At 34.8% G+C, this 14,594-nt stretch overlaps 1 protein-coding gene across 1 annotated transcript; it reads right to left on the minus strand.

Moving 5' to 3' along the window:
* Positions 1-786: 786 nt before the first annotated feature.
* BR6OX2 (brassinosteroid-6-oxidase 2) lies at positions 787-3,930 on the minus strand. The gene is made up of 9 exons (XM_022049539.2): positions 3,559-3,930; positions 2,847-3,168; positions 2,606-2,755; positions 2,270-2,515; positions 2,081-2,167; positions 1,889-1,967; positions 1,339-1,445; positions 1,118-1,242; positions 787-1,025 (listed from the first exon to the last, which is right to left on the minus strand). The coding sequence occupies exons 1-9, from the start codon at positions 3,747-3,749 to the stop codon at positions 935-937; spliced, it is 1,398 nt and encodes a 465-aa protein (XP_021905231.1). The 5' UTR covers positions 3,750-3,930; the 3' UTR covers positions 787-934.
* Between the last annotated feature and the right edge of the window lie 10,664 nt (positions 3,931-14,594).

The following is a 14,594-nucleotide window of genomic DNA, read 5'->3' on the forward strand; positions in this document are numbered from 1 at the left end:
GATGATTATATAGTAATTATTTTTTAAAATATAAAAATAAATATTAATTTTTAGTTAACTATATATAATAATAATAATTATTATCTATTAAGTTTTTAATTAAAAGTAATAAAAGAGTTATTTATTTAAAATTTCAATCTAAGTATAAAAATAAAAATTAACTTTTAGTCGAATACAAACATATATATATATATATATATATTAGTTATTTATTTGAATTTTTAATTACTTAAAATTATAAAATATATAAACTTTTGACACGTATTTCTCTATTAAAATGTTATTTATTATTCTAACATATATCTTGTAGATGATATAACAATAGCTTTGGATCTAAATTTTTAATATTATATTCTTACTTTGATTTTATTGCTTATCATAATTGTAAATAAATGGTAATGCAAATTTTGACTTTATTTACTTCAAACAGATAACATTATATGATTATATTATATTTAATTAATCAAATTTAGTTACAAACATGCTGTCATTACTAAGCAGAATAAAAATATAGTTAAATATTTTTTTAAAAAGGTTAAAATCTCGTTAATTAGGGCATTAACTTTTTAATAAAATTGGGCCCAACAGTTTGATTTGATTGAAAATCCACTCTCGTATGGTACTTAAAAACCTATTCCTCTATATAATTCCACACACTTTACTTGTTCGTGCCCTCAATTATTTAAAATGGATTTAAACAATATTTTATATAAATATTTAATGAATTTAAAAAAAATAATAATATTTATGTCGGTTAAATCTATGATTATATCCGAAATATCAAAAAAAAAAAAAAAAACGCTCTGTGTGATTCATTTTTTCTTTCTTAATCTAATAATATATGTTAGAGAACATAAATATATATACACAAGGGTATAATGGGCCTATACATCTCTTCTGTACACACAAAAAAGTTGGGTTTTTTTTGCCCTTTTCAGTAAGATGAGTAGACTCTAATGTGAAGTCCATTAGGTGCTTCAACTCTTGGAAATTTCATCAGTTTGTCTCCTCCAACTTCTTCCCATCTGCTCCCAAGAAAAAAGGAAGAACCCATCTTGTTAATTCAATTTCTAGCTCTGAAAAATTTTATAAAAGGAAAACAGGTGTTTGTTTTTACCTGTATCTAGTTACAAAGTAGTGAAGAAAAGTAGAAATTTCTGCTATGCCTAGTTCTTTCCCAGGGCATTGTCTGCTTCCCCCACCAAATATCAAGAAGTAACTTTGTGACTCCAAACCCTTGTCCTGTATGCAGTAATTTTTTTTGGATTCAGTATGATATTTTTCATTAACAGAAAAATTACAGCAAGTTAAAAAAGGAAGAGGGGAAAGAAGACGAACCAGCCATCGCCATGGATTGAATGCTAGTGGATCAGGATATAGATATGGGTCATAATTTATCTCTCTGGTATAAACATAAATTCTCCATCCTTTTGGAATCACAAATCCTGAAACAACCAAAACTTTGATCACCCACTTGTAATTTTTTTTACTATTCACACTACCAAATCTTTGTTTTAGGAAAACATGTTGTTAGCCATGGGAGATGTTTCCCAAATCCCTCCAACCCAAGATAAAGTTTCTTTCTCTGTTAAAATCAAAATTGGTTTACATAAAGATATGCAAAGATTGAGCCAAAAAAAAAAAGACTCTTTTTCATCAGAAAGAGTTCTATTCTTGTCAAAAATCATTGAAACAAGACATGGGTCATCAAGGGAATTGTCTAGCTGGATTGGTAGGTATGCCATGTAAATCATGATAGAGTGAGGTCCACTCAGGGAGCTGATCTCATGTTCATGACATCTTTTACATGTTTTCATGTAATTATATATCAAATATATATATACATATATATATATATTTCCCTATATGAAAAGTTGTGTATGATTACCATTCACTTCCATTTCTTGAGTAGTTTTCCTCAAAACTCCATTAACAATTGTAGCTAATCTTGAAGTCTCAAAGATCACCTGCATACAAATAATCAAGCATAAATTTTACCAGTCATTTTTTTTTTTTTTCAAAGCTTCTTCAAATCAAAAGTCTGTACGATTAATATATTTAGTGAATAAAGATCTGTTACCGCTCGTGTAAATCGCATCGATTTAAGGTCACTCCATTCAATAGGATCCTCCGGCCTTTTCCTTTGTCTAATTGCAATATGTTCTTTCTGTAACAACAAGTTCAAACACCAAAATCAAAACAAGTTATTTATTTTTTTTCTTTTCATATTCCTAATAAACAAGCTCTTGTTTCCTTTTTCAACACTTACTCTAAGTTCTTGTAGAACTCTTGGATGATCATGCAGATACTTGACTGCCATCATTGAAGTAGTTGAAACCGTCTCGTACCCAGAATACAGTATTGTAATTATTTGATCAATTATCTGTTCATCACTTAATCGATATCTACTTTCTTCATTTCCCATCAAATAATGAAGCATGTCTTGGTGGGTTTCTGGAGAAGCCCTTCTCTCTTCTATCAGCTCTCTTAGCATGCTAATAATGTTTTTTCTTGCCTGCAACATAATATACATTCTCAGTCATGTTAGCTTATATTTAAACACATAAAAAGCTTCAATCTTTACATGAAAAGTGTTGAAGATTACCTGGAATCCACGACGATAATTTGTGCCTGGAAGATCAATAGGAAGAGACAAGGTTCCTAGCACAAGCTTGAAGAATTCAGCCATGAATTCGTTGGCCTTTGGACTTGATTCAACACCAGCTATCTGCTTGAGTGATGAAAGGAGTGCCATCTACAAAACATGTATATACATATAGATTAGAACAGGGGAAAAATGAAGTGAAAAACAATACAAGAAAAGTTTGAATGACGATGAAACAAACCTCTTTAGTCTTATCTTGAATGTTGATGATTTTTTTATCCCAATCTGCAAGGTGGGTTCTCATGAAATCATCAATTTTAGGCAAAAGCTGGTCTCTGATGATTGAAGGACTGATTAGAGCAAGCAATGCACCTCTCATTTGCTTGTGGGTAGAACCATGAACGGCTGCAATGTTGGATTTACCCAAGATATCAAGCATGGATTGAGGGTAGCCAGGGACTAACCCTTTTGCCTCATTCATCAATATGTATCTGTTCACCTCTGGATCCATGGAAACAATTGTAGGACACCCCAGAATATGTGATTTGAAAAAACTGCCATACCTGTTTTTCAATAAACAAACCAAGATTATGTTATACTCATTTTAAAAAAAAAAAAAAACATGTTTTTTTAGTGTTAATGGAGTTGAATTTACAAGAAAACCCCTATAAACTGTTGATACTAACACAGATGTATTGGTCCATAGTTGGGTATAGTTAGTCAAATCTCCCCCATAAGTATGAAATCACTTATAATTTTATAATTTCATTGTTACTATCTCTTTAAGCCATTTTAATCTAGGAAAGGTCTCAGGAAGGATGAAACTCCCATAGCTCTAGAGAGTGATTTTGTTCAAAAATGTATCTGAAGCGAAGAGAGTGAAGCTTTGAAGCCACTCCAGAGCAGATGAGGAGGAAGAAGAAAAAGAAGAAGAAGAAGAAGAAGAAGATCACCTTGCTCTCTTGTTTTTCATAAAGTTGGGACCATGTTTGAGGAACTCAGTGGTTTCTCCAAAGATAGGCCAACCCATTGTGCCAGGAGGAAGACCCTTCTTCATATATCTAACCTCATTCCATCTCAACAAAGAAGCACAGGTGCAGAGCACCAAAAAGAATAAGACAAGAACCACCATGAAAACAGCCATTGATGATCTCAAAAGAGAAGCTTCAAGCCCACTTTCACCAGACCTGTAAAAAATGGTATGGGCTCTGTTCTCCTTCCAGTTTTAGCCAGAAATGCAAACACAGAGACATACATATATATAGACGCTCAATCTAAAGCAGAGTGAGAAAGAGGTTATTTGCTACTTGGCATCCTACTAGAAAGGGACCCTACTTAGGACCCCTAGTAATAAAAGCTTACCCAGAAAATTAAATTGAGAAATTTCCTTTATCAAGTCGAGCCAACCGATTGTTTTTAACCAAAACAAAAAAAAATGGTAAGAGTAATTAAAAGTAAATGTGGAGAAATAGAAAGAAACTGGAGAAGAAAAACTGGATTTTATTTAGGGCACATGGGAAGCACCCCATTGGACCTTTAAACAAAAAGCACAGCCCTAAAGTCTCCAGTACTTCACATGTCTCTCAACAACATCTGCCCTCTTGAATTTACCAAAAACACCCACAAAATTAACTCAAACTTATACACAGGTTTAACCTAATTTCTTTTTAAATTTAATTTCATCACTTCCACTTTCACGGGTTTAATTACAGACAAATTTTAATTCCAAAAAAGTTACACTCTTTGACTCTCTGCTTTCTTTATTATTATATTTTTTTTCTTTTTCATTCTTTAACGAAGCTCTTTCTAAGCGGCAGCTGTCACATCTACACTTTCAACCTTCTATTTTTTATTTTTTTATTTTATTCTTATTTGGATTATTAAATTCTGTATTTATTTATTTTGACAGCAAATCATGAAATTTTCACTTTTTTTTTCTTTAAAAAATTGGACCCTTTTCTAATATTTTTTTCTTTTGAAAAATTTATCTACTTTCTAATAATAAGATATTAAAATTTTCACTTTCATAAGAATTTAAATTTCTTTTTTTAATAGAAAATGCATTTTTTTATTTTTTATTTTTAATATTATAAATGCTCTCAATTGATCCTAAATTTAAAATTATTGATATGCCGAATGCAAAATATAATATAGAATATATTATAACTGAGAGTCGTATTTATAATTAATTAATTATTTTTGATAAAAAAAATCATTTTATTATATCATATTTGAAACTTAAATCAATGAACATATATGTGATACATTATTCTAAATCAATAAACAATTTTTAAAAAAACAAAACACTAAATGTAATTTTCAATTCAATTTTTTGTATTTTGAATTTAAAACTATAGAAAATACAAGTAATTTAAACAAGTATTTTCCTATGTAGTTTGCCTTACCTCATTGTATGCTATTTAGGGGGCTCCTACACAAAATAATTATTCTTTTGTAGATGAAATAATTATTATAATAACTCTAAAAAGAAATTATTGTAATAATACTCGGGTATATTTCACGTAGTTGATTTGTTAAGTACATTATTACTAATACCTCCATCATATAATTTTTTTGGATTAGTATGTATTATATATCATTTAAGTTCAAGAAGAACCTATTAAGCTTTCTTCACTCAAATACCTTAAATTTTATTAATGAAATAGTATTTACACATCTTTTGTAACGGCCCCGAAAATTTAAATGAAGATGTATGTATAAAAAATTTTAAATGCAGAAGCGAAATAAAAATTTTGATTAATATCCCTTACACAATAACTAAAAATGTATTCAACATATGAAAGAATAAGCTGATTAAAAGAAATACTCGAAATAAAAACTATAAATAGAACTATAAAGTCTCTAGACGTCTAACTCACCGTCATCCTGTGGAACGGGTTCGGGAATCACATCTTCCTGATCTGAAATGGTTAAGTAAGGAATAAGCTACATTATCCCAGTAAAGACATCACATTATCTCACTGCCACAGAAGTAAAGATTGGCAGAAAACAAAAACAACTAATGGAGCATAATTTATAACAAATTCATTTATTAATAATAAAAACTTTTACTGTCCACTTACCTCGGTGAAATTTGTGAAAATAACATATGAAGACAATAGCATTATAACCATCATAAAATCATATACACTTAGTAATATAGCACATGTCATACTTTTGCACTTCAATAATCAGGCAACAAATTTCCTCTTTTACCAGCCTATTAGTATCCATAGGGGGTCCCCCCTACACGTGAACCATTAACATTAATAACCTGATTCCAGGGCCGTTCCCATACCCCGTCCAGTAAGGGCGCCAAAATAATAAACCTCAATACCCCGTCCGGTATGAGGGTGAAACGGGCCGTCCCCATACCCCATCCAGTATGGGCGCCAAAACACATAAGGTCTCCATACCCCGTCCGATATGAGAGACCACATTCCCGGTAGGGTTCCCTACGGATCCGGTCCGTCCACCATCTCCTAGGATATCTAGTCAGGTTGTCCACATTATCCATTTATCAAGTCACATAACCTTTTTTTTATTTTTCTTGGTCTCAATTTTCCAATCATACACAAACACGTAAACCAATAATAACACCAAACAAAACAACACAACATCAGGTTCACCATAATTCAAACCATAATAAAAGAAACTATGATTTATGCATACGAAATCATAAAATAAATACATCAAATACCATAGTGCATTTAATACTGAAAAGTAGATCAAACAACAATTGACCGATAATATATTAGATTCGGGCTCTATTGGCAACCTTAATCAATTATACATATCTATAAAGTCATAAAATACTGTTTTATTATTTATTAGGCTTTAATTTCGTGATAGAAAATAGGGTAAGAGAACCTTACTTGTTTCGGGGTCTGAAATCAGCTCTACAGTGCACCTACGGGCTGTCCTTAAATTCCCTGAATATTTTTAAGGAAACTGAAACGTACTACCAGTACCTACACGTGTTCTAAAAATCTCAAATCAGACCCAAGGCCCCTTTTTGGCCAATATCAGAATTCTGGCACGGCGGCTCCGCCGTGTTCCGGCGACGGCACCGCCGCCCGCGGCGGTGATCCGCCTCGGGTTGGCCATTTTCGGTCATTTTCGGCCGAATTTGGCCAAACTTGCATTGGTTCCTGCAATAAAACAACCCTAGGGCCCTCGGTGGGTCAAAAAATCACAAAAAACTGAGACTTACCGGCGGCAGAGCTCTCGGGTACGGCGGCTTCTCCGGCACGAGTCGCGGTTTGATATTTTGCTCCAGTCAACCTGTAGAGAAAATGACGATAATCACAGTGGTGTAAAAATTGCATCAAATGAGAACTGGAAAGGGCTTCATCAGAGGCAAAAATCGAAGGAAGCCACGGCCACACCGCTGGACTTCGACAGTGTTTTTCGGCCGATTGGCCGGTTGTTTGGCTCCGATTTGGCCGTAGGCAGATTCAGCTTCGAAAAATGAGCCAAGAGGAGAAAATTTACCTCGTTTGGAGGTCGAAAAACCCTCTGGTGCGGTGGCGGGTGACGGCGGCCGGCTCCTTCGGCGACTGGTTCTTATTCTCCGGCGAGGGCACTAGTGGCTAGGGTTTGGGGTCGGGTGTGGGTGAGGTTATTTATAACCTTCCCCTTTTAATCTCAGCCATCCATCACGATTTAATCTAGGCCGTCCAATAGCGATTAAAATAAGAATAAATCTGGGTCGTCCATCGCGATGCGATCTGGGTTGTCCGTGCGTGATTAAATCTGGGTCGTCCGCACTCGTTAGATCTGGGCCGTCCGTGCGCGTAAGTTCTGGGTCGTTCGCACGCGTGAGATCTGGACCGTTCGATCGTGTGCACGCGGATCGCTCACGTGGCTCCGTCCGCATGGTCTCCCGCGTCAGCTTCCTTGCCTTGCGACGTGTTCTGGTTGGCTGGGGCCGCTGACTGAGCTGCTGACGTGGTACAACTTTTTTAAATTGCGTTTTGACCCCCGGTTTTCGATTTTCTTTCCAAAAACACCCCCAGAATCCAAATTTTCACTCATTTTTCCCAAAATCAATTTCAATTAAATCCTAAAAATAATTTTACCCTATTTTATCATTATTATTATTTTTATTTTCATTAAAGTAAATTAAATTAAAACATTATAAATTAAATATTAAAAAATTAAACTAAAATTCTAATATATATTAAAATAAATAAGAAAAAAATTAAAAAAATAATAATAAATTGGGTATAGATCTGAAAGGTCTCTCCGTATAAGTAGTAGCGCCAGGTCTTCAAGGCGTGTATGATTACGGCAAGCTCCAAGTCATAGGTAGGATAATTCTTCTCATGATTCTTTAACTGCCTGGACCCATATGTTATGACCTTTCCATGCTCCATCAGCACACAACCCAGGCCTAAATAGGAGGCATCACTATAAACTGTATATCCTCCCGATCCACTCGATAAAGCCAGTACGGGTACAGTAGTCAGCCGCTTCTTTAATTCTGAAAAACTTCTTTCGCAGTCCTCATTCCACTCAAATTTGGCATTCTTCTTTGTAAGTCGGGTTAGAGGAGCTGCTAGGCTAGAGAATCCTTCAACAAACCTACAGTAATAACCTGCCATCCCCAGGAAACTCCGAATTTCCTTAACTGATGTCAACTTCTCCCAGCCAAGTACCGCTTCAACCTTTTCGGGATTCATTGATACTCCTTTCTTCGATATGAGGTGTCCTAGGAAGGTGGTCTGCTCAATCTAGAATCCACACTTACTCAACTTTGCATATAACTTCTTGTTTCTGAGAACCTGCAAAACTTGGGTAAGATGGTGAGCATGTTTTTCTCTGCTTTTTGAGTAGACTAAGATGTCATCGATGAACACGATAACAAAATGATCCAAGAACTCTCTGAAGACCCTATTCATCATATCCATAAAGATTGTCAGGGCGTTGGTTAACCCAAATGGCATTACCAGGAACTCATAATGTCCGTACCTAGTTTGAAAGGCCGTCTTTGGGATGTCTTCTATTCTTATCTTCACCTAATGGTAGCCTAATCGCAGGTCTATTTTAGAGAAGACCTGTGCACCTCGCAGCTGATCGAAGAGGTCATCAATTCTGGGAAGGGGATATTTGTTCTTGACCGTAACCTTATTCAATCCTCTGTAATCAATACACAGTCTCAACGTTCCATCTTCCTTCCTTGCAAAAGTAACTCTGGCACCCCAATGGGACACACTATGTCTAATAAAACCACTGTCTTATAATTCAGTGATCTGTTTCCTCAACTCTTCCATCTCAATGCGGCTCATGCGGTAAGGAGCAACCGAAATGGGATGGGTGCCTGACTGTAAGACTATAGTGAACTCGACTTCCCTGTCCACTGGCAGTTCGGGTAGTTCGTCCAGAAATACATCTGTAAAGTCTCGGAATACCGGAATCTTTTGGATACAAATTTCCTTCTTAGGCTTGCCTAATTAGAGAAAATAGCAAGATTAAGGTACTAAAAAATTAAGAAGACTTACCATCAAGGAATAAGTACTAAATGATTTTATTAATTTGTAAATGACTTCTCATTGGGAGGATTAAATACAACATTCTTGTTAAAGCAATCTATGGTGGCGTGATACGCCACTAGCCAATCCATTCCTAAGATTACATCAAAATCCTCCGTGTCTAAACCTATCAGGTCTACACTCAGTTTCTTATTTGCTATCTCCATGGCTTGTCCCTGTAGATAACTTTTTCTAATAGTGTTTCACCCCCAGCAGTAGATACAAATAACAATGAATCAAGTTTATCAGGTGATACATTAAATTTGAAAGCAAAAACATGTGAAACAAATGAATGCGATGCACTAGTATCAAATAAAACATGAGCAATATGGTCATAGATAGTGTACATACCCTATACCACGTCCGGGTCGGCATCAGCATCCTGCTGGGTAAGGTTGTAAACCCTGCCCTTAAAAGGAGGTCTTCCTTAGTTCTGGTTCCTCGGGCACTCTCTCGCATAGTGCTGGGCACTGCCACATATGCGACAGGTGTTGTTGAGGTGGTAGGATGGTCGGTCCCCGTGATCCCTGTCACAGTGCTGGCAGATCTTTCTACGTACTGCCCCTGGAGCCTGCGGAGGGGTCTGAATCACTAGTCTGGCCTCTTATTTGGTTTGACCAGCGTAGTGGGTGCTGGTCTGCGGGGTGGAGTTGAGGGTCGGTGACTCTCTGCTGACTGAGGACGGGTGTTGAAACTCCTCTCCACAATATATGCCTTTGCTAGAACGCCTGAGTATGTCTTGAGCTCCAATACCAATAAGTGTTGCTTGATTTCTAGGCAGAGGCCCCACTGGAATCTCCTGGCCTTCCTGCCTTCATCCATCAATGTCTCAGGGGAGTATCGGCCCAGCTCAAAGAATTTACTAGTATATTCTGATACCGTCATGTTTTCCTGAACCAGCTGAACAAACTCCATCTCCTTCAGGTGTCGGATGTGCTCAGGGAGATACTCCGCATGGAAGGCCGCTAAGAACTGCTCCCAGGTGGCTGGTGTAGGCAGGGTGGCCTGCTTGAGCTCCCACCAACAACCTGCTTCCCCTATCAACATGTAGAAGCAAGGGCAGCTCTCTGCTCAGGAACCACTCCCAAGGTCTTGAAAGCTCTCTCAGTCTCCGCCAACCAGTACTGGACATCTTCAAAAGAGGATCCCCCTACAAAAGTGGAAGGGTTCAATCTTGTACCTCTCTATGTAGCCTGGGTGGATCAAGGAATGAGCTGGGTCCCGTGGAAGAGGGACTGGGCCCAGCTGGGGATAGTGGGGGCTGCTGACGTGGCTGTTGACGTGGCACAACTTTCCTAAATTACGTTTTTACCATCGGTTTCCGATTTTCTTTCCAAAAACACCCCCAAAATCCAAATTTTCACCACTTTTTTTCCGAAATCAATTTCAATTAAATCCCAAAAATAATTTTATCTTATTTTATCATTATTATTATTTTTATTTTCATTAAATTAAATTAAAACCTTATAAATTAAATATTAAAAAATTAAACTAAAATTCTAATATATATTAAAATAAATAAGAAAAAAATAAATAAAATAATAAAATTGGGTGTTACATCTTTTAATAAAATTATTAAAATAATATTATGATACAACTTATACAGTTGGATTACTGAGTATACTATTACTCGTACCTCCATATAATTTTTTTTATCTTATTATATATAATTTTCTTTTTGAATACTCATAATTAGGTTGTGGAGTACATTATCACTCAAAATTTTTCATCTAATGATAAACTCTTGACTAATTATAGGATAATAAAAAACTTAAGAAAAATTATATCATGTTTAGGTATCATATGGAATGATTTTTTAAGATTCAATTTCGAGTTTACTAAAAACTTTTGTTTTTGTTTTTTTTTTTTTCCCCCTTGAATCGCTTATAGAGAGAAACATTTATTGGAGTAGAAGCTACCTCTAAAGATCTTGCACTTCTCATTTAAAAGGCTTATAAGAACTTCATTCCTACAAATACCAATTGACAACCTTATTCTTGATATATATATATATATATATATACATATCTTAAGAATACTGTAATTTCCAAACTAGAAAAGATTGTTCGATTAAATTAATTGTAAATTTGTATGAAAAGTTAGTTTAATAGAGAGAGAGAAAGAGAGATACAACTTATCTTTTCTTTTATTTTCCAAAAATACATCTCTTGACAATCTGTAAATTAAAGGGAGTTCCATGCGTGGCCTTTGTTTGTTAATTGGACAAAGGGGAAAAATAATTAAAAAAAAAAAAAGATTTTTGCATGAGAAGGCGATAAATCCTACTTAGTTTTCCAATAATCACATCAACTTACTTTCATAAGATTGAGAATTTGAACATTTCTACATAATTATATATATATATATATATACATATACATATATGGGAATTGATTATATAATTTGATTATTTCTTTTTAAGTTTTATAAAAACTTTGTCCTTTCCTTATCACTCATTCCCAATTTGATTCCATGAGTTTTAAGCACTTAACCGACCACCACCAAATATATTTTGCTTTATATCCCGAAACTTGCGGCAATTTTTGTAATTTCATCCTTTTATTACTTCTTAATTTCTTATTAATCAATAATTATCATCTAACATATCTACCACTTATTCAATATCAAATAATATTTCACTATTATTCTAATATTTGTATGAAATAAAACTATAATTTTTTTAATTAGTTGTATTAATGTCCACTTCTAATACAAAGTTCGATATTATAAAAGAATTTTTTTAAAAAATAAATAAAAAAATAGTCATGCTTTCATGGAACTAAGAAACAAATGAAGTTCAGTTCAATATTGTAGTGGGTTACAACAAATTTTTAAAAAAACTTTCTATTAGATAAATGTGTTTTGCAAAGGAAGCAAAAACCAGTGGTAAATTGTTAATGGGTTATTCTCTCAATTCAATTATAATACGTATCCTTAAATGACAAATGTTCTTAATTATAATAGAGTAGCGTGCTAATGTGAAAAAATACAATATGAGTAATATAAAAAAAAAATAGTAATCAGATATACTAAAATGATGTAAAAGTTATTTTATAATATAATAAATTTGATCAAGCCAAATGGTTGATCATATATGTGTACTTTGTCCAAGAAGAAAATAATATGAGAACGAGGTGACTTTTGGTCCTAAAGAATATGTTAGAGGAACAAGATCCATGGTCATTTGGGATTATTTAATATAAAAAATAGTCATATTAATTATCACTTTATGAGAATCATATCATCCACAATATAAAAGGTTATTAATATCATGATTAGATTATTTACAATTGTAAATGCTAAGAACCTTAAAGAAAATAAAATTTATAATTTAAATACGGAAGCGAGAAATAGAGTTAGGATTTATATTTCTTACATAATAATTTAGAATGCTCAATAGGAATAGAAGAATGTTTCTTATAAAACTCAAATAGTAATTAAAAATAAAGCGAATAAATAAGCATCTTATAACAACTTTCACTACCAATTGAAGGGAGTTCGGATGATGAACTACTCACAACTCTCTTACTGATCGGGATCTGAATCTCGGTCTTCTTAATTTGAAATAATTAATAAAAGAGTGAGCTACACTAACCTAGTAAGAATATCACACTAATCACATATATAGAAAACTGAAAATTGGCAAAAATAAAAAAATAACTAATGGAATCTCTGGTTATATTAAATACATTTAACTTAAAGACGTTTGTTTGATACTTACCGTAACGAGTTTTTCAAAAAATAACCAATGAAAACTCATACCCATACCACTTTCTATTCTCATGCATAAGAGAACAAGAAACGACAATTTTTCTTTCTTACTTGGTTACTGGTACCCTTGGGGGTCCATATAAATGTCCCCCTACTCGTGAACCCAATATCCAAATTTAACAATTCACCGGCAATCCCCATACTCCGTCCGATAATGGGCACCAAATATTCTATCGTCTCAATACTCCATCCGGTATGAAGGTAAATCATATCTCTTAAACCTTTGCAGTATGGGGCTTTTCAGCCCGGTCGGACTAATGTGACATTCACAGTGGAGTTTCCTATGTACTGGGTCCGTTCGCCCTTTCTCTAGGTATTTAGTAAGTCTTTCACATAAAGATTTTCATAAAGTAAAATAGCCAACAAATGCATATCAATATCTCATATTATATTTACAGATCAATTAGACTATATTTATATAGACGATGTAGTTTATCATAATAAGGGATTAAGCAATCAGATAACCGAATAAACAAGATAAATCAATAAGACAACTGAAACTATAAATTAAAAACATATACAATATGATAACAAGTAAGTAGGACAGTACAAAAAAATAAACAGAAAATCATAATCATTATTAACTAACTGGGTCCGACTCAACTAGTGACATGTAATAATTTTTACAATTTTCTAAATTTTCACAAAAATAGAAAATTATACATTGTTAAACTCCAATTTACTGTAACGAAGAATAAGGTGAGGGATCCTTACCCGGATCGGCGTTTCGAGACATCGTACTGTCTACTACACCTCTTAACGGGTACCGAATTTTCTAAATTTTTTCTGTAGAATCCAAAACACTGGTCACATACCTAAAAATACTCCAAAAAACTAAAATCGGTGCCCAAAACTCTTTCCGGCCAATTTTGGAATTCCAACACGGTGACACCACTGTGCTTCAATGCCGAATTTACCGCCTACGGTGGCTATTTGCCTCAGCATGATCGATTTTGGCTAGTTTTACACCTATCTCTGTATAAAAATACGCTATGCGGCATCGGTTGGCCAGAAAATCACAAAAATCAAACCGACTAGCAGGAGGGCTTCTTAGTACGGCGACTCCGCCGGTCCTCCTTTGTGACTGGGATTCATTCTTCAGCTAGCCTGCACATAAAAGGACAATAAACACAACGACAAAAAAATTGCGTGAAACGAAAAGCGGGAAGGGACTCATTGGAGAGATTTTTGAGTTCTGGCCGCGACAGCTCCGACGGACATTACCCACAGTTTCTGGCTCACCTACTGTCTTTCTTGCTTCGATTTGGCCACATGAATTCTTGAAATCGAATTCTGAGCGAGTATGGAGAAATTTTATTTTTTTTAGCGGTCAACAGTGGCTCCGGTGCGGTAGCGGTTGGCGGTCGGCCTCCTTCCCTAGTGTTTGATTTTTCTTCTCCCGCGGGGGCTAGCAACTAGGGTTTGGGTTTTCCTGTGACATGAGGTATTTATACCCATCATGCGTTAATCTAAGCCATTTATCGCGATTGATCTCGTCCATCCGATCGTGCCTAAGGAAGAAATAATTTTGGACCGTTCATCGCGATTGATCTCGTCCATTCGATCGTGCTTAAGGGGAAAATGAAATTGAATCGTTCACGCGTGTGAGATCAAACTTGGATCATCGGATCACTGGGCACGTGGATTGCCCGCATGGCATCGATGTCAGTGTGTTTGACACGTGG

Source organism: Carica papaya, chromosome 1 (genome assembly GCF_054855325.1).
Source record: "Carica papaya isolate Zhongbai chromosome 1, ASM5485532v1, whole genome shotgun sequence".
Lineage (NCBI taxonomy): Eukaryota > Viridiplantae > Streptophyta > Magnoliopsida > Brassicales > Caricaceae > Carica > Carica papaya.